Raw genomic sequence first — 27,015 nt, 5'->3', positions numbered from 1 at the left:
GCTGTGACTAAATTCTTTTTATAAAAAGAAGCACACAAAATTAAAATTAAAATCAGATGTTCTTAACAATGTATCAAACACATTGAATAAACTATAGTCAGACGTAGACCTTCGATTCACTTGGTCTCCATAAATAGCTGCTTTCATCCCTCGGAATGTGTTATATGTAAATATAATTTAAAACTAAATGTAACTACTTGGCCCACCATGTCCTCTGTGATAAAGTAACCTAATACGTTTGCTACATATCCATAGTCCACAAACACTAAGTGTCATTAGGCATGCCTGCAGTGTCTTAGATTTCTTGTCAGCATCTCTGAAAGTGGTTCAGCCTCATAAAACTGGGTCAAATTCAGTTGGGAAAATATCATGAGTCACTTAGATTACTTTTTGTGGGCTGAAATAAGGGAATTGGGACACACGAGATATCTTCACAATTCTGCTATCATATGGCCTATTTCTTTTGACAAAAAGAATGTCACATATTTCTATAGGTGCTGTGACTGAGACAAAAGTTTCCTTCCTGTTTTCACTCCCTCACTGTTTGGAATCCACATTTGACCTACATTGCAGGAGGTTTTGCTGTGTGTGTGTGTGTGTGTGTGTGTGTGTGTGTGTGTGTGTGTGTGTGTGTGTGTGTGTGTGTGTGTGTGTGTGTGTGTGTGTGTGTGTGTGTGTGTGTGTGTGTGTGTGTGTGCATGCATTCATCTTAATATTATTATTTCCTGGTTTTGACAATTTCTTATAACCATCTCTTTATGATTTACAGTTGTGGGCTCTAGAGTGGATGGAAGGAGATGATTTTAATACAGAGGCTGTGATGAACATCTGTGGTGAGTGTGAAAAAACACATCTCTGAGGGCGGATTCAGACTGGGTCCGATTGATTCGAACCGTTCCCGAGTACGATTGGCCTCTCCCAGCTGGCCAGCATTCACATTGGCCAAAATTCTTCCGTACTCGAGTACACGTCATGCAACAGTAATGGTAAATATGTGCCTCATGGGGGCGCTGTTCACTATGGGGCTTTGGGAGAATGTCATTCACAGAAGAAGAGTCACTTGTCAGAGTTTAAAGTGAATAATAACGTTTGACTGTGTTCCTGACGTTGTCTTGAGTTATAATAATAACAGAACAACAATACACAACCAAAGCAGTGTGTGCATTGGTCTTTGAAACCTCAAAATGTAATGTCGTCTCTCGCGTCTCTGTTATTATCAATATGATAGTGACGTCACAGACTAATCCTTGGTATATTTATCCTTATATACGTTCGCCACACATGCGTTTTTTGTTTATTATTTTTCACGCGGGATTATTATTTCTTGTCAACATTCAAGTAGAACTATGAGAAGGTATAACCCAGCTAAAATAATGCGTCATTATAAAAATATATAAATGATATATGATTCGCAGTCCAGTTCCTTCTCTTGGTACGGATGGATTCACACTGCCGCGTTCCGTTCCCGAGTCCGCAGCAATCGGACCCGAGACTACCTCCCCAGGTGGTTTCGGGTACGGTACGGTGATGCGTTACGGGGAACGGTACGCTACGTTCACACTACCACAACATCTGCCATGTGGTCCGGGGTGCGCATCCGGGACCATAGTCTGAATCCGCCCTGGCATTAGGTTGGGATTCCTCTTTTTCTTTCTTTCTCACACGCACGCACGCACGAACACACGCACGCACACACACACACACACACACACACACACAATTCTAGGTGCCTTACATTAAAAGGCATTTTAAGACAAAATACATTAAAAAACATTATTTTTATAACATGGCCTTAAAAATGTACAGAATTTTCCCTTTATGCATGAAATCTAATCAACTACTAATATCACCTAAAGAGTTTAGTCATTGTAAATTCACCCCTATGTAGTCCCTGTCACTGTCAACCCCTACTTGTTGATCTTGGGGAGGGTGTGTAGACAATCACGTCTCCTCCGATACACATGGAGTCACCAGTTGTTACTTTTCACCTGACAATGAGGAGTTTCACCAGGAGGGCATAATAACGCGTTATCCCTCCCAGTTCCGCTCCCTGCTGGACCGACCTATAGTTGTCACTAGTATAGTGACAGAGATTGTCAGACACCCTGCCAGCTTCCCACTTGCGAATACGGCGAATTGTGTTCTTTGGAGTGCCCGGCCAAGCTAGAGGAACATTTGAGGAATCGAGCCGCAGTCTATACGGTGGTGGGAAGGACCACGTCCCTGTTTTTCCTCATACAGTTCCAGTGCCACACACACACATTTAACTAAAAAGCGTCGCTGTCTCAGTTTGTTGAAGAGAGACACATTTTCATAATGCTGAATTATAGAGCTTCAGCTTATAAAGTAACTACAGAGATTGCACATAGTCATATACATGTGAAAGGACCGCGAGGGAAACAAGCCGCCTGCACCTAAAGTGTTTTTGAAAGGTTTATTTTGGGGAAATTCTTCACTGTTATCGAGTAAATAAATAAAAAGCCCAGGCCCACAATGCTCACATTATGTTTAGAGACTAGACAACAGTAGTCCCCAGTACTCTACAGACATAGTGAGACATAAGACTATACCTCCAGTCCCACTCATTCCATTAACACATGCAGTAAGTCAATGTCAGGTGGTAAATTCAGTGAGTGAATGACCGACAGTCTTTGTTTTGCAGATGATCTGATGGCAGACCAAAGGATGGACATCTCATCTACGATGACTGACTTTATGTCCCCTGGCTCCACCGACCTCATCTCCAGCTCCATCAGCACGCCGGGCATGGACTACACCCGCAAGAGGAAGGGGAGCACCACAGACTACCAGTGCGGACACACACACACGCACACGCACACGCACACGCACACACACGATTTGATTTGTGTGAAAAACAGAGGGGGTGGGGGATTTATTTTTAACAATCTTAATCCCTATACTTCATCAATTCATTTTCCCCTATCCTCCAGCAAATTGAACTCTGCATGCAGCTATGTCTGGAGTTTAAATTTGTAAAAGCTAAGACAGTCTCATTGAATACCATTTTAAGAATACACATAACCACTGTACTTTAAAAGTTATCAATCATCGTAATCAATATAACAACATCACAGGTGTTTGTGCATTATTCAACACACTCTTTGGAGTTTATAAATGATTAGATTGGTCAATAATGTGAAAACAAGAAGCTGATCAGCACATTAACTGTATTTTGTCTTTGCAGGATCGATGGTTTCTCATTTGAGTAAGTATGGAAATTTCTACATAATAAATTACTTTATTTCAATTGTTAATTTTGTTTTACATTAAATGGATAGTTCACCCCCAAAATGACTTTATTTCTATTGATTAGTCACCCCACTTGATTCATGGATATTTTTTTGTTTTGGACGCATTCCTAAGCTATTCATTTTATGACCAGCAGTGGTACCAGTAGGAGACACAAAGAGTCTCCTTTGTGTCTCCTACTGGAACCACTGCCTACCGGTCTGCTGGTCATCATATTATTGGCTTAGGAATGTGACAAAAACAAAAAGATATTCATGAATTCAAGTCTCCATGGGGTGACTAATCGATAGGAAAAAAGTATTTTTTGGGGTTAACTATCCCTTTAAATAGCAACGGAACCACTTAATTGCAATCTCTTAAGTCTCTAGACATGTTAGACATTTTAGACATGTTTTCAGTTGTATCCCTTTTTTTTTAATCCACAATAGCGACATGGACCCAGATAAGGATAAACTGGGAAGGTAAGCGGGCACCAAGTCAAGTCCGCAGGGAAACCACATGTGGATTCTCTGCGCTGTCCTTGATCTCCTATACTATCTGCACTCATCTCAATTCTAGTCGTTAGAGCAGATTTGTTGGGAGGAACTTGGGGAATCGCTCTCCTTCTAAACAGGGTTGAGAATGAGACAAAGTCAGACAAAAGATGATGACACAGACCTGTTTGTTCCAGGTTCTCAGAGTCATAGTAACAGATTGCACACAATAAGGCTCAAGCACATGGGATCCCTCGCTACATACTGTTACATTTGGGGGAAAGAAAACAGTCTTTTTCTTCAGAAATTAGACAGAGCAGCATGAATTTTGGATTCGTTATTTTTTCCCCTTGGGTATTCCCTACTTGATCATGTGAGTGAGAAGTTCAGACACTATGTCATTTGCGTCACTGGTGACGATGACCACAGTTGGGTGTAGACCAAAGACATTACATGGTTGCATAAGCTGTGTTTTGTTTATTCAACAAATAGGGCTGGTTATAGGACAGTGTGTTTCCCCCCCCCCCGTTTTCTGTGGCTCCATTCCCACAGAACGGCCTTTTAAAATCTATTCTGACCCATACATATGCTGCCAATGTCTGGGCCTGATAATGCAAGATATCTTCTCTTCTGATTTGTCTCCTTTTTGGAATGCACTCGGTAACCTCTCGTTTGTTTCTTTTCAGTGGTGACCAACAAGGCCGCATAAAGAATGCCAGGTATCAAACCTCTCTTCCCTTACCATTCTCTCTCTCTGTCCATGTCCATGTCCCTGTCCCTGTCCACCTCTCCCTTTAAAAACTCTCTTACAACCTGTTTCTGTATCGTACAAACACACAGTATGCCCAGCGTACAGACACACAGAGCCTCTTGCTAATCTCCTCTGAATGAATTAAATGTCACTCTGTCTGATTGGAGACAGAGAGAGCTTTGTGAATGCTATTAACAAGAAACTTTATACAGGGGAGTCTACAGATCAGACTACTATGTGGCTCTAAGCTGCTGTGAGAGCATGGCTGATGGCTAATCACAAACGCGTATTCTCTTCTGTGTAAAGGACCCCCTCTTTCATACCTGCCAGTCTAGCCTAGGTAGTCTGAAGGTAGCCTCACCAACCGAGGTTTAGATAGAGAGAAGGATGTGTTTTTACGTTTACGAAGGACAGGCTGAACTCTTGGAATGGCACACCTGGAAGGGCAGCACTTTCTTGGCACCTTGCTGATGCTGACTGACATGTATGCTACTGTACATGGATTATTGTAAACATTTGTCCTTTTATAAGGATTCCAGGGAGCAGCTAACGGCTACTTCCATCACCTTGCTTTCCTACAGAGTAGTTTATTGGTTCTTTTCATTTACATTGTAGGAACCATTTTGTCTTGTTTTGTTTTGCTCTTTGATATTACGTGGCCAAGCCTTTTTTGTGTCCTGAGCTATGATTAAATATGACTGCTGTGTGCTGAGTGGTGGGGAGGGTGTGCCGTGTATGCTAGGTTTACAAACATGTTTCTATACACACATACATTTACATAACAAGTTGGCAGAAAAGAAAAAGGGAGCCACCCACAGAGTATCTTTGAATCTCTTTAATCTGCGTTGAAAGAGCGGTCTGGTTATCCACTATATTTTAAGTTAGAAAGCTGTGTACTGGATTTCCCAACACCATTAATTTGTTGGAGTTGCCTATGCATAAATAGATACACCTTTATCAAAATTCAGCTGCACCTACTGTAAGAGGATTTGAGACATGTACTTTTTTCCAGTGCAAATGTGAGTAAAATAGTCATTGGAATGTATAATCAAAAGATGCACAGTGTTTTTATCTAATGGTATTGCATGTGCTACCACTTTAAAGTATTTAAACTGTCAGTGTGGGTGTGTTATCAACGGAACTGGGAACTCTGAGAGATAAACTGATAACAGCTCTATAAATGGGTAGATGGAAGTTGAGTGGATGACAAAATTAAAAGGATGGATGAAATTGATTTAACCCACACAGTTAAAGACTAACTATTCCTATGTGATGATGAACTTAAAATTCACTAATGTTAAGTGAAGTTAAGAATGTGGAAATTGTTTGAAATAATAGTGAGGTTTCAACCTGCTTTAAATGATGTGCATTGACCTGTACATCTGTAACTCTGTTGAAGAAATTGCTGGAGACCAAATTAATTGGCGCGAGACAAAACGTATAATATATTTGACAAATGACTGCTGATCTGGGATGCGGTCTAGCATTCAGTGTGTCAAGTCAAATCATTCTTCAAAGCCAGCTCTCCTGTCTCGTGCTAAAAGTATGCCTTGGAACTGAAGAAATGTAAATCTCATCTCAAGTTAGTGCAGGGATATCAACAGATGGCCATTTGTTTAAAATCAACTCAACAAATTCCAAGAGCTCTGGAAAGGTTTGACTGAAAAAAAGGCTTACTCCTAAAAAAACACCTTTAGATGAATATATGCAAAGGCATAGCCTTGGTGCAAGGTCCAACATACACTTGCTATTAGCAGTACAGCCAGCAGATGGTGCTATTTTAGTCTAGTCCAAAGTTATTGCTATACTGTATGTATCTCCATCAATTGCAATGAGTGTTAACCAAACTATTCTTGGAGACACCCTGTATAAGAACAAATGTGATTTTATGCTCATTACACAACAGCAAAGATTGTCTCTTACCCATGTAAGTGAAATGCCAACATCTTTTAGGCTCTTATAGGCTTCACTACCAGTCCTTAATCAGGGTTTTTGATTATGATAAGTGCAAAGCAGATTTTGTGGACTTTGTTGAGGCCTAAGAAAGGATTAGTCTCAGATCTTATCTCTGGCGGGTATCTAAAATCCCATGGCCAGAACGAAACCCTTCCACAGCTGGTTGCGGAACATGCCACACCAAAATGTGGCTGCTTTTAACTGTATGAGTGAGACACAAATAAAACCCTCTTGTATCACAGTCATAGCCTCAGAAAGCTGTGCGTTATATCCTCATGCTAACCTCTTATATTTGTTGTTGACTCGACAGAGAGGCCCACAGCCAGATTGAGAAGCGTCGTCGAGACAAAATGAACAGTTTCATCGATGAGCTGGCTTCACTGGTGCCAACCTGCAACGCCATGTCCCGCAAACTGGACAAGCTGACCGTCCTGCGCATGGCTGTTCAGCATATGAAGACGCTCAGAGGTTAGCAGGGGCCCATAGATGATGTAGAGGGGGGTGGGTGGATAGATGAGCGATAAATTCTAACTCAATACAGCTATAAAAGATTGAGCGGAATGAATTACTATCACTGTTAACTGTGATAAGTCTGCTGTGCCATTTTGATCTCTATCCAGTTCATTTGACTAGAATTCTTGCTTTGCAGCCTACTTAACTTAAAGTACATTATTAAAAATCAGAATTTGCATGTGTCGTATCCGTTCAGTTGAACCAGAATGGAAAATGGCCATTGACAAAATGTGTGTTTTGTCCTCAGGTGCAGCCAACCCATACACAGAGGCCAACTATAAGCCTTCCTTCCTTTCAGATGATGAACTGAAGCACCTGATACTAAGAGTAAGTTCAAAATGCATTATGCACTGGGAAGGAGTTTAGTCTGAATATTGTATTGACACTCAAGAATCAATATAACCCTATTACAGAATAGATGAATTGATTAATTTCAAGGATGTGAAATCAAAACACATTTTAATTAGACTTAAATTCATAGTTCACAATAAAAGTATTGATATTTACAAATTTACAAAAAATGTTACATCAGTGCAAATATTGTGATAGAGTATGAGTGAGTGTGTGCATACGTGTGCGTGTGATTTTGTGTGTGCATGTGTGTGTCTAGCGGATAGGATATGGATGTGTTAGAAAGGCCGAAGGTCTTGCAACAAGTAGACTGACATTTAGAACATTGGTTCTCATACTGGGGCTTGGGGACCCCCAGGAGTCCTTGAGGAGTTACAGGACTGTAACTCAGAGAGTAGAGTGTACAAATGGAACCATTTGTGCACTCTCTGAGTTAGGACTTTTAGTCCATGAGCCAGAGCCCCAAAATTGAGCAATGATTATCGAAAGAGTGGGCAAAACCAAACCTATATTAAATTGTTCATAAGGTCAATACGAGTAAATAAATATATGATAACCTTTCCACAGGAGCAGCTTTTTCATGGTTATAACACATTTTGTTATTTTCCCCATACGTACATGACAGGTGAAAAAATTACAAAATTTAAAAAAGAATTATCATAATGAAACTTCCTGAGTTGATTACTTACATGAAGACAATGATTTATCGTATTACAAGTTTTCAGAAATTGTATATTTAAATATGCAAATTAGGCATTCGGAAAATATGCCCACATTTGCATAACTTTCCAGAATCAACATTGGAACATTGGACAAAGCCAGAGCCAGATTCTTATTTCATTTTGTTAAGATGTTGGAGTCAAAGGTTTTTAACGAGGGAATATTCAATATCTGGCTCAATTTTGGGGCTCTGTCTACTAAATGCCTAATTTGCATATTTAAATATACAATTTCAGAAAACTTGTAATACGATAAATCATTGTCTTCATGCAAGTAATCAACTCAGGAAGTTTCATTATGATAACTCTTTTAAAAAAATTGAATTTTTTTCACCTGTCATGTACGTATGGGGAAAATAACAAAATGTGTGATAACCATGAAAAAGCTGCTCCTGTGGAAAGGTTATCATACATTTATTTACTCGTATTGACCCTATGAACAATTTAATATAGGTTTGGTTTTGCCCACTCTTTCGATAATGAAATCTTGTCTGGCTCATGGACTATTTATAGTATAAATTTCGGCCCAGAGATAGAAAAGTTTATCAAATGGGGGTCGGTGGCCTAATGCATAATCAAACTGGGGATCCTTGAAATTAAAACGTTTAGAAGCACAGGTCTTCTCGGGAACTGTTTCATCCATTTTCGACAACTGAGTAGAGTGGGCTTGAGCCAGCACATGTGGTGCACACCAGGCAGGGTTGGTTACGCATTCATTGTGCATGAATTCGGGGGATTAACGGGAGAAATCACCAATCGGGCGCACAGTGGGAGAAAGGGTTAAAACTAGGGAGAGTCCCGCACAAATCTGGAGTGTTGGCAGATATGGTTACACCATAATGATGTCATGACAGTGGTTTATTATATCCATCCCCCATTGCCCCCATTGTCAATTTGTCATCACATGATCCAGGCAGACAGAGGGAAGTATGATGATGTGCCTCCTGGCGGAGATTTCTGCTCTTTTTCTACAGTAGTTCATAATGTTCTCAGTTTTGTGTTTCCTTAGCCGAAGGCTGTGTGTGGTCTGTCTGCATTGCTTCAAAATGTTGTCACTATATAATCACTTTAACAATGGTGTCATCATGTTTTGTGAAAATAAAAAGGCCATAATATGTATGATGCAAAAAAACAACAACTATTATCTATCTATAATCAGATAATGCCCCTTTATCAGAAGCTGGCACCCAATCTTTAGATGTGGAATATAGATGAACGAGTGAACAGCAAAACTTTGTAACACCATGTCAATCTTGTAATGCTTGTACTTGATTGTGAAGACATTTATGAAACCCTGCATTAATTTACTACTGCATTTACTGTGATTTATGTAGGCTGCTGATGGTTTCCTGTTTGTGGTTGGATGTGATCGTGGGAAGATCCTTTTTGTCTCAGAGTCAGTCTTCAAGATTCTCAATTACAGCCAGGTAAGAGTGTATCACCACACCGACACAATTATTGTTGGAAATTGTTTGCTTAATCAAGCTCTTCTCAACAAAGTGTCCTGTTTATATCATAATTTCTCTTCTCCCCCTTTGTCTCTCTTGTGTCCACTCTTTCCTCTTCTTTTTGTCCTCTATCACTGTTACACCCTCCCCAGAATGACCTTATAGGACAGAGTCTGTTTGACTACCTTCATCCTAAGGACATTGCAAAGGTCAAAGAGCAGCTGTCCTCCTCCGATACGGCCCCACGCGAGAGGCTCATAGACGCTAAAAGTAAGCATACACACAACATACAGGGTCGGTGTGATGGAAAATGTTTTCTAGATTTTATTTTGAAGCATTGAAACATACTGCACAATATAACTCCTACGCCACTGTGTGAGATCAATAATTGCCTCTAAATTAGCTGCCTCAATGACGAATTGTCATTCCCAGAAATTGTAGCTTACAATGCGAGAAATTTTGATAGTAATATAATAAGAAATGTCATTGACAAATGAATACGATAGAATAGACTTTGACTGTAAATGTACATTTCCAGCTGGTCTGCCGGTGAAGACAGATATCACCCCAGGTCCATCCAGACTCTGTTCTGGAGCCAGACGATCATTCTTCTGCAGGATGAAGTGCAACAGGCCCTCTGTCAAAGTAGAAGACAAGGAATTCCCCTCCACGTGTTCCAAGAAGAAAGGTACATAACTCATTGTTACCTGTCATTTTTTACCAACCAACTTCTGCCATACCCACGCCTCCAGGACTACCCCACGTGGTTGCCTGTACTCGTCTGTTTGCATTGTCTTTGCGTGAAATCATGGAGAACCGCTGATCCGACCGAATACCTGTACAAATATGGAGCCGAGTGGAACTCCATAATTGGGCATCAATATGACATCACACAGTGAACACACACTGTTTTTTCAGGAACAGTACTTTCTAGTTTAATTGGCTGATCTCAGTGTCATAACCACATGACCATAGTCAGTTCTCAATCGATCTCTATTTTGTCAGAAAGCACAACAACAACATTTGTTTCTGATAATATTAAAACAAGGTAGGTGCACCGACAGAAGCGGGAAAGAGCTGTGATGACCTCGCCGTCGATCGAGTTGCACACCAATAGGGTGGGAATCCGTTGGTATGTTCCCACAGCCCTGTGTTTCCTCAAAGCTAGTCTCGCGTGGCCTGACTGTTGCCTCCCACAATTTTCAAATGTTTCCGGTCATACAGTCTGGGACTCGGAAGCTCTGATCATGATATAAATATGAAGCGGATGTGAAGCCTCCTCCCCACTTCCGTTTCGTCTTTACAGTTGCGCAAATTTATCCTAATATAAATCAAAATCATCTAAGCATAAATAGCCTGATGCTAAGCAGAAATGGAAATTAAAAAATAAAATGTAGAGATATTTTAAAATATATTTTCTTGGAACGGAAGCGCCAGCTTCCTCTCTCGGATCTCGGTAGGTGTAGTTCCAGACTCTATATAGCATTCGGAGATTGTGGAATAGTTGTCTGGCTACGCGAGACCACCTCAAAGCTAACACTAACCCCAACCTTAACCCAAAGCCTAACCCTAAACTGAGGGAACATAGGGCTGAGGGAGCATAGGCATGAATCAGAATCGGTTATAATCTATTTAGAAACTGCACATAGTACTTGACGGTGAAAGTAAATGAGACTATGTTGAGTTGGCATCGTCTGCATCTAGAAATTTTATTTCGAAACGTATTTCTTCCCCTGAATATTTTTTAACAAACTCGCCGTAAATAGGAAATGGAATATTGAGCAACTGCATGGCCTATGTCTCCTCTAAAATGCTATCAGAAACTATTTTCTGATAACACAGTTAACATCAGGGCAGCAGAGTTGTGAAACTGTCTGGGTCGGACTCGTCTCTCTTCCGCTGTTACTGAATGTCTGAGTTTCGCAAGCGACGCTATCCAATGAAATCAGCACCATAGTTATGGGACGTGGCTGTTGCAGAAGTTAGTTGGGAGGAAAAATGACGCCTCAGTGTTACTCTTATCTGTCCCCCACCCCCTCCTCCTCTTCCCTTTTAAACTCTTGACACTTCTCTAAAGTGAAAGGCTGTCTCACCAGCCGTTCTCTGACTCTCTGATGTGGTCTTGTTATTTTTTCTAGTTTCAACCCAGCCCAGTCAAGACTTTAGTAGCTATAATTTGACGATATACTATTTCCGATTTCTAAAAACAGCCAGTGGCACAAATATAACCGCAATCCACATCTCAAAACGTGTCAGTTTCTTCTGTTGTCAATGTGTATAAAGGCAGCAGCAATGAAATTGTGATGAAAATCTGTATTCTCTCAATAAAACAATTTTCTTCACAAAATAGTGTTTGCTGCCCACATTAGCTGCTGCACCAGGTGGTGTCAGAGCAACGAGTTGAGGCGGAGCTTTATTATATACATAACTCTTGTAGAATCTTTGGCCAGAGATGCAGTGTTTAAGCAGTTAATGTGGTTGTTTTGCATTTAACCCTTTAAACCTGGAACGCATCTGTGTCACTTTAGATTTCTTTGGCTATTCAAAAATAGCAGATATACAAGCTCATAGCGCGGCACCGAGTGCCGCGCTATGAGCTTGTAGATCTGCTATTTTTGAAAAATATTATTTTGATTTTTCTTCTCCAAAAACTGTTAGGATTTAGATTTTTTTAAAGAATCACCTCAGGTCTTAAAGGGTTAACCACTTAGACCCTACTGTATTGACCATGGATCTATACGTTGTCACCTCCCTGGACTGTACGCCAAATGTCTTCGCTGAAAATAGCCAATCTACAAGTTCACAACCCACTGCGTTGCGACATGAGTTTGTAGATCGGCTATCTTTGCAGAATGTTCGCCTTCTATGACATGCCCAGAATAGGGATGCTAAGGTTTATGTGGTTAAAGTTGTTCTATTGAGAAACGGCAACTTCTCGTTTACATTCCTGCTGGCATTATACCGCACATTGCACATACAACAGAGGAAGCTGACTTGTTTTCAGCTGGTGAGCGTGTGCGCTGGCTGTTGTAAGAAATGGCTTCAAGACATTGCATTGCCCTGACTCCATTCTCTCCATTTTGTTTTGTGTGCTGCTTTGCATCTTCACACCATCTCTGTTGTGTGATTGTGATTTCATCCAGAATCTTTTTCCTTCCATTTTTTCCTTACGGATGCAGGTCACACCGAACTTTTATTCTGCCTATGCTTTTCAATTGGAACGGAGAGTTATTTTTTTTTTGGCGGAAATCCGCGAATGGCAGCAAACCACTCCATTCCCATTGAAAAGCATTGGCAGAATCCGCCCGCATAGGCTGCACCCTAAGGGCGCGCTCCCACCGCACTTTTATTTTACCTACGGGGCGGAATCTGCCAATGCTTTATCAATGCAAATGCGTGGATTCTGGGAAAAAATGCGCAAGACCATGAATCCACGCATTTGCATTGACAAAGCATTGGCAGATTCCGCCCCAGAGGTAAAATAAAAGTGCGGTGGGAGCGCGCCCTAAAGGGATATTTCACTTTCAAACATGTTTGGGGTCATTTTATCGTCTACGCAGGCTTTTGTGAGCACCCCAGGCAAGTTAAGTTGCTTGATTCAGTAGTTAGAGATTTGATATTCATTTTATCACTATATAAACCCACTATTCATTTATCTACTATTCTATACAAACCCATTGCATAGGACCCAACTTCAAACTCCATTTTAATCATGATAGATTTATCGAAAACACCCGTCTTTGGTTCTGGTGACTGATATTTGCGTCCTTCTAATGCGTAATCTTTTTGGGAAAATGAAAAATAAATAATAATAATAATGAAAAAAGTTATAGAAAAAACACTCACATATTAGGAGGACAGTATGAGTCACCAGAACCAAGGACGAGTGTTTTCGATAAATCTAATCTATCATGGTTAAATTGGAGTTTGAAGTTACAATGGGTTTGTATAGGAAAGGGGCGTGTCTGATGAAATGAATATCATATCTAAATACTGAATCAAGCAACTTAAAAACTGTCCGGGGTGTTCACAAAAGCCTGAGTAGACGTTAAAATGACCCCAAAACATGTTTGAAAGTGAAATATCCCTTTGAGTGCAACATGCCTGCATGAGCCAGGAATCACAGTTCAGTTAGCATAGGAGCATTACACAACCAAGGAAGTAGGCCACTTTAGACACTGTTGTGTGTTAATCTGACTTATATTTAACCACACATCTAGTATAAAAATAGTATAAATGTGAGCAGGGTTGCATTTACAGTAAACATAAACCGCACACAGACAACACAATGTCCAAATCACCACGAGAAGGATGACAAATGATAGAATAACATTTGAGAAACTATAGGCATTAGGCTACGTTGCAACTATAACCTACATTCACATCAGGCTGTATAACAGAAGATATCATTGACAGTCATATTACTTGGTTTTCCAAGCATTAAACTAAGTGCTTTTGATTGCAAACACTAGATTTCAAATAGGGGCACTTCTATGCTTGACTCCTGAATGATTATATGAATGAATGGTCTGATACAGTATTTGATCTAAATAGTAAATGGTGCATTTGTATAGCACCTTTCTCCAAAGCGCCTGTGCATTACATTCACTCATTCACACACGTTCACACACTGACAGCAGAGGAAACAATGCAAGGCACCAACCTGCTCATTGGTAGCAGTTAAGGATCATTGCCTTGCTCAAGGACACAATTTAGAATTACAAGTACAATCTTTTAGGAATTTTGCAGACGCTGTTATCCAGAGCGACTAAGTGCGAAATCCGAATAAGCAGAGTAAGCATGAACTCTTGTCGACAAACAACAAATAGAGTGCATAGAGGACAATGTATTGCCTCACACTTTGAAATGCAGCTGGGAATTCCAATTCCAATTCCGCTTACAGTATGTCCGGAGCCACTGCCGCCCAGGTGTCTAGTTCCATGACTTAAACATTCTCAGCCAACTGTTCTTTTTCACAAGGGAATCGGGTCTTAACAAAACCTTTCCTCTTTCAATCATGCTGTTGCCAACTCTGATCAGATCAGAAATACTGGTCTGATGTTTTGACACACATACTTTTATTAATCTCCGGTGTGGGCGTGTGTCCGGTGTCATATTTCTTGTGCATACTTTCAGCAGGCCAAGGACAACAATTCACTCATATCTTTCAAATCAGTCAACCACAACTGTCAATTTTGTGAGTGAATAATCACAGAGCAATAGTCCCTGCAGGCTATGGGGTATGCATGCCGTGAGACTAAAGACCAGAACTAGCCAATCGCAATCGGGCTCCTGTCTGACTTACTATGGGACCTGCTGGACAGATAAAGGATGTGGCTGTCTGCATATTTTCCCTGCTTATTACTTGATTAAGGCCAATGGACAATGAAGGGAATAGCGTAGTAACCAGTATATTTGCAGACTTATTTTTTTATTTTTCATTATCTTATAAAAAAAAAGACAGGTCATGCAAGTGAGTGTAGACAGGAAACAGAGTGTAGAGAGATAGGGTAGACACCAAGGTTTCCGTTAGCCGGTATATATATCCGCCATTGACCGATACAAATTTTAATTGACCGTTAAATAAAAACATCACCGGCCACTGTGGCCGGCTGGGAAATGCTATGTTATTATATTATCATGATCCTAGATCAGCCTATTTGTGACATGATGGTGTTGCATGTCGAAAATATCAGACCTATAAGCTCATAATGTGTCACAACGCACCGCGTTGTGAGCTTGTAGGTCTGCTATTTTTGATGTGCAACACTGTAGTGCGACGAAGCATAGATCAGGCTTCACAGCTGCATTTCTCTCCTCCTGATCAGCTGACCAGTACAGGTCTTCTTGGTTCGCTCAGGCATTATACATGATAAACAGAGCCTAATAGAATCTGAACCAGCCCGGTTCAGATAGCCTATCTACTAGAAAAGTAGATAGGCTATTTTTGCTACTTTTGCACAACACTGTCTTGTGATGAAGTATAAAATAGGGCATTCATAATTAATGTTATCTGCCTGACAGTGATGAATTGTGGTCAGTGCAGTGTCAAGCGCCCCTTTAGATGGTCTCTGGATTCAACTAGATACTTAACTTAGAAGACATAAAAAGCAGATTTTTCTATTTGATAACGGTACCCAGAAAACAATCAAATCACAAGGTTAAAATTCTCTTTTCTTTTCTTTTCTTTATTTTTCCTTTCTTTCCACTGTGCCGCCTACATCCGCCCAAGCTGACCTATCCTAGCATGGCTTCTATAAATATATTACTCACTGAATTATTCTTGTCTCCTTGTCTTGCCTCATCAGCACCCACCTCCCCTTCTCACCCTTATTTCTCCACCACCCACAGTGTGGGATGGCCTTCCACTGTCTCCTGTTCTATCGGTAATTATAATTTCCTCCTCCGTCTGCTTCACACACTCTCCCTGACTAAACGTGTCCCAACTCTCCTTAGCGGATCGAAAGAGCTTCTGCACCATCCACAGTACGGGCTACTTGAAGAGCTGGCCTCCGACCAAGATGGGCCTGGATGAGGATAACGAGCCCGACAACGAGGGCTGTAACCTGAGTTGCCTGGTGGCCATCGGCAGGCTGCACCCCCACATCGTACCGCAGCCCAGCCTGGCCGACATCAGGGTCAAACCCACGGAGTACGTCTCGCGACACGCCATAGACGGGAAGTTCGTCTTTGTCGACCAGAGGTGAGGAGTGCACACTCATGGTGCAGAGCAGTGGTTCTCAAACCTTTTCATGTCAAGGACCCCCAAATTGACACTTATAAGCCCGCAGACCCCCATTTGAAAAGGTATGCCAGGGACAAGATAAGAGAAGATTTTTACGGCTCTAGCAGTGATTCTCAACCATTTTAATTCCAAGGACCCCCAGTTTGACATGAACCCCATTTAATCTATCTCTGGGACCCCAATTTATATTGTAACATTTTTGTATTTAACTCTGAGAGTTACAGACCCATAAGGGTCGATTTGGTTCCTAACTATCCATCATTTAGCTGGGGACCCCCTGGAACTCCCTCAAGGACCCCTGGGGGTCCCCGGACCCCACTTTGAGAACCAATGGTGTAGAGAGAGCATATTAACGATCGGGTGGTTCCCCAGTGGTCTATACTTGGTCCCCTCTTTTTTCCCCTCTACACAAAATCTGTTTGCTGAAAATAGCTGATCTATTTTTGCCAAATATTTTCCTATTATAGCATATCAGCCCAGAATTGGGACGCTAGGGTTAAGGGTTCATGTGGTTAAATTGTGCCTTTTGTTCATTTTCATCGTTTTCACTCCTAGCCTCAGAACAGTAGCAGCTGTACCAGCAGACTCGGCCTGTCACAGTTATTACATCATCGTCTAATTATTTGAGATAATCGCAATTATCTTTGCATCATTTTCATAATTCTTTCCATGTTGAAAAATGTTCATACATTTTCAAATATAAAAAAAAGCAGAAATAGATCTTCTATTTCCGCTTTTAAATTATTTTTTTTAAAACTATAAAATGATTAAATATGAGAGTAATTTATTTTTATATTCAAGTTATTTGTCATATCTGCCCGGCACAATGTTTTATTACTAAGCCTAAAAGGCGAACAGAAATGTAATTTGTATTCATTTTTGTTTCAATGTCCAATGCCAAAAACACAACCCATTGAGACCTGGAACGCATCTGTGTCACTTTAGATGTCTTTGGCTATTCAAAAATAGCAGATATACAAGCTCATAGCACGGCACTGAGTGCCGCGCTATGAGCTTGTAGATCTGCTATTTTTGAAAAATCTTGAAAAAAACATTTTGGGATTTTTTTCCAAAAACTGTTATGATTTAGATTTTTTTAAAGAATCGCCTCAGGTCTTAATGGGTTAAATCGTTTGTATTTGTATGACAATGAATCGTCAACTTAAATGTCGTAATGGTGACAGCCCCCTAGAACTCACTGAACATGTGCTCCCTGCGTCTCTGTACAGAGCCACAGCCATCCTAGCCTACCTGCCCCAGGAGCTGCTGGGCACCTCCTTCTATGAGTATTTCCACCAGGACGACATTGGTCACCTAGCAGAGTGCCACAGACAAGGTAGATACGGCTTCATACTTAACCACTGAAACCCCTATAGTCTCAGAGAACTGGACTTGAGTTACAACTGTGCTTTGACCACCTTTTCCGTCTACACACCAAATCTCTTCGCCAAAAATAGCCGATCTACAAGCTCACAATGCGTCGTGTTCCGACGCATTTCGAGCTTGACCATGACACTGATATGATAACGACCATAATACTGACATGATATTGACCATGATTCTGAAATTTAATAAACACGTGAACAAATATTTGAAAGAGTGTTTTAGCGAGTCTACCTTGAGTGAGTGTCTATCCATTTGGTTTTTGTTTTTGCCAACAGTCCTTCAGATGAGAGAGAAGATCAACACCAACTGTTACAAGTTCAAGATCAAAGACGGTTCCTTCATCACACTGAGAAGCCGATGGTTCAGCTTCATGAATCCGTGGACCAAGGAGGTGGAGTACATCGTCTCCACCAACACTGTAGTGTCGTAAGTAACACACATGCCATTTCTTCTCTTAAAGTGCAAGGACACTTTGGTAGAGGTTTAGGTTGCGTTTCTTACCTTGTCATGATGTAACTAGTCCAATTAGCCACATGATAGCGCTCCGTTGCGCAGTTGATTAGAAATGAATAATCCGGAATTAGCGTCTCATTGTATGATGAAACAGCTCCCGAAGTCACATAAACGAACACAAACAAAGCTGATTCTGACAATATGTAACACCACAAAAACACCTGAGGGATTAGTTTAAAAGAAAAATCCAAACTTCCTGTAGATTCAGGCATTTTCTCTGGAAGAAGGAAGGAAGGAGTCCCGAACTGGATCCGCGGATCTGGGTCTTCAAATACCAAGAGCCGTTTCATCATGCAATGGAAGTCAATGAGACGCAATTTTGGGATTATTAATTGCTAATCAACTGCTCAATGCTGCACTATATGTCGCTAATTGGACTAGTTACACCATGTCAAGGTAAGAACACAACCTAAACCTCTACCAAAGTGTCCTTGCACTTTAACCACTTAAACCCTATACTTGGTTGACCAGAGTCCCCCAGGGCTCTGTTCTAGTGGCTTCTCTGTTTTCGCTCTACATTAAATATCTTTGCTGTTGTTACAAATGGTAAATGGTAGTTGTAACAAAGGGGGAAGCTCACACAACAGTCCATTTCTAATGTTTATATTAACAGTCAGTCAGTAACATCAGTGGTGTTAAGTAGTGTATGGATGAGTGTATTATGTAGTGTGTGTGTGAAAAACAAAATGAACCAAATCAAAAGCACAATAGTGGAGTGCTCCCAGTGATCAGCACGGTGAGAGAGAGGAGTGGGTTAATGAAGGCCTAGCCCTGCAGCCTCTTATAGTGAGGGAAACCCAGGTGGGCCAGATCTCCACTCACTGATGAAACAATCCGCCCCCCCAATCACTTTGGAACACAGACACCAGATTAGTACACATACAACCTCAGGGTTGTCATAGCTGAAAGTAGCTTACAGATCTAGAAGCTTGCTTGTAGATCTGCTATTTTCCTCACAATACGGATGCTGGGGTTTAAGTGGTTAAAATCCTATTACAATCATTGAGTTAATTGAGTTAGTGCAATTACTGAATCCACCCTTAGGCTTTTTTTTAGTAAATCTTTTTATTGGAGAATACAAGTTTAACAATAACAATAACATTACAACTCTCCATAGATCTTTCTTTTTTTTAAACAAGACATTGACAAAACATGTCCTTATGTCATAGGATAATTCCTTTTTAACAGGTCGTTCATGAAAGTCCTTGCGGTCTTGTTTCCAATGAGAACCTGTGAGCAATTAGGGGTTAAGAGTCTTGCTCAGGGACACATTTCATTTCATCGACACATATGCTGGCCTGGCCTGGAATCAAACCTGGGGCAACCAGGGGCCTCTGGCTCCCTAGGCGGGCTCACTAACCACTCAGCTATGGCCGCCCCCATGTCCTCACTCTCACAGACAAATTAACTGATGTATTTTTCATGATTATTTTACAATACAATTTTGAATTTATTTCAGAATTATTTTGAAAGATTCAGTTATATATATATTTTTTAATGTCTTACTTTTAATATGAGGTCTGTTTAAGATGACATTTTTCTGATGTTCATTGCCAAAGCCTAATTTTGAATGTCATACCAAATGAATCTCAAGCACACATACCTTTCCAGCATAAACAGCAAGTCTATGAATAAGCTCCTCTTGCTTATAGTTGAAATGTAATTGCTTGAAGGAAGTCGTTAAAGTGATATTTTCCTTAAGTGTTTATTTTTCTCCTACTACTTTGACCATAATGACATATTGTTGTGCATTTGTGCTCTCCAGGTGTCCCCTGGTGGAAGGGTCAGAGTACCCTCAGTCTGCAGCTTCTCCACAGAGTATGGACAGTTGTCTCACCTCAGAGGGTAAAATACTACTTGAACCTTATATATATATATTTACTCTCCAAGTTTGATCATAATGTTTTGGTAACTTTTTTGGACCATTTTTTTTTCTTGTGACCATTACTTTATTTCAATTTCTTACCAATTTAATGTCCCGATGAATATCGCCTATACAGTAACTACCTAAGCTCACTGGGGTTGAGGTTCTGGAGCTGCTATTTTCGCTACTTTAGAAAAATGTTTGGGGAAAAAGTGAAACGTTTTTGAAAGTTATTGAAAATGTGCCCAGAATAGGGACACCAGGGTTAATGTGGTTAAGTAATGTTGGTCTTGTTGTCATGCTGTGTTACTATTGGTTGGCAGGTGGTGGAAGGCGGGCGCTGCAGACAGTGCCAGGAATCCCAGGAGGCACGAGAGCGGGAGCTGGAAAGATCGGACGTATGATTGCTGATGAAGTGATGGAAATACAGAGGTAGTTCCAGATGCGATAGTAATGTTCCAATCTCCTACCAGTTAGCCAGCCACTTGACAGAATTGAACACTGAACAAGGAAAAAGTCACTCACCCACCCACTGCCCTTTGCTTCTTTAGTTAAATAAAGGTTTATGACTGTACTTTACTTAGACGGATGACGTGAAGCAAGAGTCATTCTATTGCATCATTCAAAACCATACACAATTCTTTTTCTTTTAGATATTTTTCATATTTCTTTTTTTGAGGGGGAGGGTGTAGACAGCCACGTCTCCTCCGATACACTTTATTACCTTATACTGTAGCTTAGTTGAATCATCTGAAAGATTATTGACAGATGAATCAATTATAAAAATGATGAGTTGCAGCCCTACTCTGCCATTGTCATTGCATCTCTCTCTCTCTCTCTCTCTCTCTCTCTCTCTCTCTCTCTCTCTCTCTCTCTCTCTCTCTCTCTCTCTCTCTCTCTCTCTCTCTCTCTATCAGGATCCGAGGCTCATCTCCCTCCAGCTGTGCCTCCAGTCCACTGAACATCACCAGCACCCCTCCTCCTGATACCTGCTCCCCTGGGGGCAAGAAGGTAACACGCACACACACACACACACACACACACACACACACACACACACACACACACACACACACACACACACACACACACACACACACACACACACACACACACACACACACACACACACACACACAATTATGAACATCCCCAGTGAGTACAGTATCTGTCTGGAACCTATTCTTGAAGTGGAGCCCTCACATACGCTTCCTATTTTCCCCTTTATGCACCAAACCCACCAAAAAAGCATCCGCACTCACTCTTTATTGCGTGTGCAGGTTTGTGCGTGACTGTTCTCGCCAACCCCAGCCACAGCGGGTCGTCTAACCATCCTACATACAATGTATTTCTATGAGAATGTGCCGGCGGACAAGCGTTTTTTCCCCCCCGCCCAGAGCGGAAAGAAAATCTTCACGTGCGCGAGCCAGTCTCACGAGTCACGGCCGTGCACGGCCAGCGAGAACGGCTGCATTCATTAATATGGAGTGGAAGAAAAGCAGCGTCCGGCCGCGTATGCTTGCGCGTCTTGTGGTTTTCGGGGCGTTATACAGTAGTACAGTTTGTGTCATGTGAAACCGCTGTGTCTGTCAAGTATAGTGTCAGTGTGTGCTACAACGTCTTGGGCTATCAAGGTCATTGTGTGGTTGACACCTGATCTGTGCACGTTCTTATTTCTGTAGACTAGGAATACACGACGTGAGCAATATGGGAAGAGTCTGGTTTCAAAATAGGATTGTTAACCATTTTAATAATTGTACACATAGTGTGCTGATTAACCACTTTCAACCTGGCGTCCCTATTTTGGGCATGTCATTATATAGGCAAAAATGATCAAACATAGCAAAATAGCAGATCTACAAACTCATGACTCGTGACATGTTGTGAACTTGTAGGTTTGCTATTTTCTCAGCGCGACGCCATCATATGACAGAGTATAAAATAGGCCTTAAGACCCACTGTGGGATATGACATTGACATAGTTCACTTATAAGATTGTAAAAATGTTAATGATGCAGCAGACAAGTTTTGAGTAATAATTGTGTCATTTTCTATTAGAATAAACATTTTTATTGTATTTTTGGACTTGTGTGTTTGTTTAGAGTTTACACATCTTCTGCAAAGATTACAGTGTTAGGGTAAGCACAGATTTACTTTAATGAGGATAGGGTTAATTAGGGTAGTACAGATAGTAACTCACCACTCATGTGCATGTACAAACGTCCTTGTTGAGGTGAAACACAATACTGTATACAGTATCTGTAGTCCCCCGTGTTTGAAAGGTGATCTATTCTATATGGCGTGCCTCTGTCTCCAGTGAAAACTGAGCTATGCGTTCTATCTGTAGATTCAAAATGGAGGGACACCCGAGCTGCCATCAGCAGGGATCATCCCTGGTCCTGATTCAATAGGATACCCATACTCCAACCAGTCTATTATGAGTGAGTATGACACACACACGTACAGAGAATACCACAAGACCCACTGTCATATAATTCAATCTATCTATATTGATTGAGCAGGGTTAATCAATACGTTTTTCTCCTCTGTTTTACATCATCAAGGCGACAACTCCCACCTGAGTATAGACATCATGGATGAGCCCGGCTCCAGCAGCCCCAGTAACGATGAAGCAGCCATGGCTGTCATCATGTCTCTGTTGGAGGCTGACGCCGGCCTAGGGGGCCCCGTTGACTTCAGTGACCTCCCCTGGCCATTGTGAGATCTGGAAACGCAAGACAGGGAGAGAATGACTCCTCCATAAGACCCAGAGCCACTGATGGAAAGAGTTCTGTCAGGTTGCGCTACGGGATGCCACCCTTGCTGTTATTAATTCCGAACTGTTGGCTGCAAATATGTTAACGAGGTCCTCCTCATGTGACATTGCCATGGTGAGATGCCCAGCATTGTACAAGCAGGCCGGCCGGACACAGTGTCACTTGTTACTTGGCGGTGGCCGTTGAATGAACGAGGATGATAGCTGTTGAATCACGGCAGCCACTGAAATCCTCTGTGACTTAACTCTTATCTATCAGTGACTCTGAGCTCCGTCAGGCCATGCCAACCTACAACCAACCAACCCCCTACCCGACTACTTCACTCCAGCCAATTCACAGCCTCTCCAAGGTTCCGTTTCCTGCGCTCTAAAAATCTTGAGTGTAAAATTGAGTTGAAGTGACATTCAGGATTTTGCAGTGTGGACAGTTCTGGAATGTTGTTGCTTACTTGCTAGAATGTTTCAGAGAGAGGGCTGGCTGTAGAAGGTGGACAGGGTGTGGAGTTGGGCATAGGGAGATCAGTTGACATCAGTGTCCTACCATGGCCCCTGTCAGAACTGTGACTGTACTGTATATTAAGGAAACCCCGTATAGACGACTAAACATTATTTCAAACAAATAGGTATGCCTGTGTTGCGCTCCCCAAAAATTGCCATATTATCCAATTAATCTCTAAATGGGGAAATGCACATAAGGTAAAGTGTGCCTCCAGCTATTAGCAAAATTGCCATTTAACCCCCTAGTACCTCGACTGTGGTGGTGAAAGGGGGGTGTGGGGCTCACAAAATGTCCACCTCTTCAGCTTATAGTGCAACCCTGCTCATACTCCCATGACTCAGAGAATGGTCCTGGCCCACATTCAACTTACTAGTTTATTTGCTGACTATAGAGTCAGTGAAAATAGCAGGGCTAAACTAGGAGTGCTGATGAACTCATTTGTAGTTGGAAAGTAATGCTGATACTGGATCAGCACTTCTTATAAATGCAGGCCCTGAGCCAGTGAGATGTTTCAATTACATTTATGAGATGTGGTATAAAAGGCTGTATTTAAAAAAAAAAGACCTGTAAAAAAAGCGCCATCTTTGGCAGCACAACTGTGCAAGGATCTCTGAACATGCCTTTTAAACAGATTCTCGTTTTGCTCTGCTGGGGGTTTGCAAGTCTAAGGAACTGCCTCACATAATTTGTCCTTGCAACATGAGAACTTGGAGGCATAAGGTTACGGTCACACATGCAGTACACGTCTGAAAGGGAGTAGGCAACGAGGCATCAAATAAGTCAATTACCCATGTTGTCTTGCAGATTGTGGGCAGAGCGTTATTGGCACGCACAGAAATCAATTAGCTGGTGTGTAGTTCGTTTGACTTGCGTTGGAGTGGTTGTCTCACTGAAAGAAACGTTCATGCAAAAACCTCGACCATGTGCGGTCAACCATGCCCTTCTTTCCTATTGTTTAACACCTGGTCAAAGTTATCAATGTCGAACTCCACACTTTGAACGTGATGCGTCAACGTGCCATAACGGGAAGAGAACGGTCTGTTTCTGATGTGTATGTGTGACCGTGCCCTAGAGTTAAATTGATTTTCAAATCTGCAGATTTGGTCTATTGGGCACTTACCGAACCTTTGTTTGCGGGTACATTTAACCGTCAGTGCAAACTATCTTTCTAGTCCAAATTCGAGTATGGGTTGGAAACAGGTCTAGAAGCAGAGGGGCAGATATTGAAAACAAGGCAATGTTAATAACCCAAAAGATCCATCATTTGCAATGGGGGTAGATCTAACATAGTTTGTTTGTATTGCATCCCATGACAACACAGGGTCAGTCAGTGACATTTGAGAGTATCTGATTGGAGCTCTTATTTTCATTGTCTGTCTTCCTACTTACTTAATATCTTCAACACAACCTATCTCTCAACCTCGCCAGCCCTCTAGATCTAACAGGCCCCTTGTTGCAAAGTGGGAAGAAGCCTGTGAGTTTTTAGATTTAGGGATGATGTACCTAGGGGAATCTCATGAGTCCCAGAGGCAAGACAATTTGTATGCGGTTTTTTTTCTCCAGTTGATTTCAAAGGTCCCTTCTGCGGACCTGTGTATCCCTTCTAATAAAAATAGGTTGTTTGCTAGTGGATGCCAAATGGTGCTAGTGGCAGAAACTCATGGCAGGACGAGAAAGGCATCCTTTTAAAGCAGCCCACTCTATGGTCATACCAGTTTCCTCAAAACTGTATCGAAACAGCCTATTGTCTAGGCCAGTGGTCCTTGAGGGGGTCCCCAGTAAAATGAGGAACAGTTTAACCCTATTTTGTTTTCGATTGTTCGAAAATTGCCAGTCTGCAAGCTCACAAGGTGTTACATCAGGACACCTTGTGAACTTGTAGCTCTGCTATTTTTTAAAAAAAGTGACAAATCTTGACAAAATCTCTTTTGGGAGACCACATTTTTTCAAGCGGTGAATCGATGGCCAAAAATGATCAATTTGGGGTTTCTTGATACAAACATGTTTGAGAACCACTGGTCTATGCTTCTGCACAGTTTCACACGGTTATTACTTAATCAGAAAGTGCACTGTTGGAACGGTCAAATTGAGAAGACAGGAAAAACGCTGAGGTTGGGCAGGGCCTATACGATGTTACGCGTTCCCCTGTCATCATCTTGTTGCTGTCGGGCAGAAACCTCTTATCTCCATATTTTAACTTTTTGTGTTTTTTTCTGAATTAATGTCCTACTTCGTTATACTACACTACAGCGTCACAAGTGGCAAACGTAGCACATCTACAAGCTCAAAACGCATTTGTGATGCGTTTTGAGCTTGTAGATCTGCTATTTTTTGAATTTGAACTCAGAAAAGTAACAGTTTTGGACGTATACTGTAAGGTGTCCACCCGACAGCAACGACATTCTAATACAGGTGGCTTGTGAGGTTACTGTGTCTGTTATAGTGGTTTTCTGTTTCAATGTTTTTACACTACACACTACAATAAAGTGGTCCCCTTGTTGATATACCCCTCCCCACCTGACAATAATGTATCAAATCTTTAAATATTATCATGTTAAGAGTATACTTTATGCAAATATATATGAGTATGATGAGTGTATTGTATGTATCAGCAGTGAAATATTTTTAAAATAAAATTATTTGTTTCTGTCATTTTCGATTCTGACTCTTCCCTCGCTATACTTAGTAATGTAGGCTTTATTTTTTATTGTGTATTGTGTTGCTTATATAATTTAGAAAACATCTCATCGATTTCCAAATATCAGATTTTACATTAAACTGGACTGTCTGTTAGTATGTGATTGTGATTCTTACATAATTATTAGCCTACTTCCCAGGGAGAGACATTTTTAATCTGTTACGATTATAAGTAGAATTGTATATGGATATCGAGCCCTGTCACATCAGGCCCCTGTGACAGGGCATGATGCTGACCGTGATACTGACGACATCAGTATCATGGTCAGTATCATGGTCAGTATCATGTCAGTATCATCACAGTATCGTGGTCAGCTGTAGCGACAACACACAAATGTGTGAGGGGAGGAATTCATTGACATAATGACTAAATTGGGGAGAAAAAAAGAAAAAGAAAATGTCAGTACCAAGGTCAGTATCGTGTCTGTATCATGGTCAGTATCATGTCAGTATCACAACATTGAGTTGACCACACATACGTTGCCATGAGTTTGACTATCAGAACCTTGAACAATAACTGTCAGGTAAACTGTCTTTAACCTGTAAATACCCGGTCAGTTTCAGATATGTGAAGATGCACGCATGATTAACAAACCTATGCCTTCAAAATGTGTAATTTTTAGACCACACCAATTTTAAAATAACAGCAAAGGGTGGGGTATATCAGGTGACAAGTTGAAATTGGTTAATAACATCACATTTATTTATCCATCATGTAAATACATACATTATTGTCAGTGACAAAAGTAAATCGTTCTGCCTTTTGTTTATGTTGACTGACTACAGAAGTATATGTTACCTCAAACATAAATAAATAAAATGAAATAAATACATAGAAAATAAATAAAAACATTGCAGAACCTTGTTTGATGTGGCTTTGCTTGGTTGTGAATTAACCTAATTATTTATTGAGGTTTTCTATTCTTTTTTTCTTCACTGAAAGCAGCAGTGTTGAAGCTAGAAGTGAAACTGGGATTTGATGCAGGTTGATTGTTATATTTTCTGAGGTATCTGCCTCTACAGAAATTCCTGTCTAACTAATGCCTACATGTAC

The 27,015-nt window shown here is 41.1% G+C and overlaps 1 protein-coding gene across 8 annotated transcripts in view; it reads left to right on the top strand.

The window, feature by feature from the left end:
• The window catches only part of LOC308091288 (basic helix-loop-helix ARNT-like protein 1), a 36,470-nt gene extending 10,554 nt beyond the window's left edge, over positions 1 to 25,916 (top strand). For 2 of the 8 annotated variants that reach the window (XM_080436767.1, XM_080436768.1), the window contains exons 3-21: positions 770 to 833; positions 2,663 to 2,810; positions 3,206 to 3,226; positions 3,699 to 3,731; positions 4,430 to 4,462; positions 6,761 to 6,918; positions 7,211 to 7,290; positions 9,368 to 9,460; positions 9,634 to 9,751; positions 10,020 to 10,169; positions 15,790 to 15,867; positions 15,938 to 16,184; positions 17,456 to 17,562; positions 17,888 to 18,038; positions 19,891 to 19,970; positions 20,313 to 20,421; positions 20,907 to 21,000; positions 22,337 to 22,430; positions 22,554 to 25,916. In XM_080436767.1, the coding sequence (XP_080292893.1) occupies positions 788 to 833; positions 2,663 to 2,810; positions 3,206 to 3,226; positions 3,699 to 3,731; positions 4,430 to 4,462; positions 6,761 to 6,918; positions 7,211 to 7,290; positions 9,368 to 9,460; positions 9,634 to 9,751; positions 10,020 to 10,169; positions 15,790 to 15,867; positions 15,938 to 16,184; positions 17,456 to 17,562; positions 17,888 to 18,038; positions 19,891 to 19,970; positions 20,313 to 20,421; positions 20,907 to 21,000; positions 22,337 to 22,430; positions 22,554 to 22,711 (1,998 nt within the window). In that variant the 5' untranslated portion in view covers positions 770 to 787 and the 3' untranslated portion in view covers positions 22,712 to 25,916. Of the gene's footprint in view, positions 1 to 769; positions 834 to 2,648; positions 2,811 to 3,205; positions 3,227 to 3,698; positions 3,732 to 4,429; positions 4,463 to 6,760; positions 6,919 to 7,210; positions 7,291 to 9,367; positions 9,461 to 9,633; positions 9,752 to 10,019; positions 10,170 to 15,789; positions 15,868 to 15,937; positions 16,185 to 17,455; positions 17,563 to 17,887; positions 18,039 to 19,890; positions 19,971 to 20,312; positions 20,422 to 20,906; positions 21,001 to 22,336; positions 22,431 to 22,553 lie in introns of all 8 variants that reach the window. The other 6 variants (XM_080436769.1, XM_080436772.1, XM_080436771.1 and 3 more) reach the window with 6 other exon arrangements.
• The last annotated feature ends 1,099 nt before the right edge of the window (positions 25,917 to 27,015 follow it).

The sequence above is a fragment of the Gymnoscopelus braueri genome, assembly GCF_963280865.1.
Source record: "Gymnoscopelus braueri genome assembly, chromosome: 9".
Taxonomy (NCBI): Eukaryota; Metazoa; Chordata; class Actinopteri; order Myctophiformes; family Myctophidae; genus Gymnoscopelus; species Gymnoscopelus braueri.
This window is presented reverse-complemented; position numbering and strand designations above follow the sequence as displayed.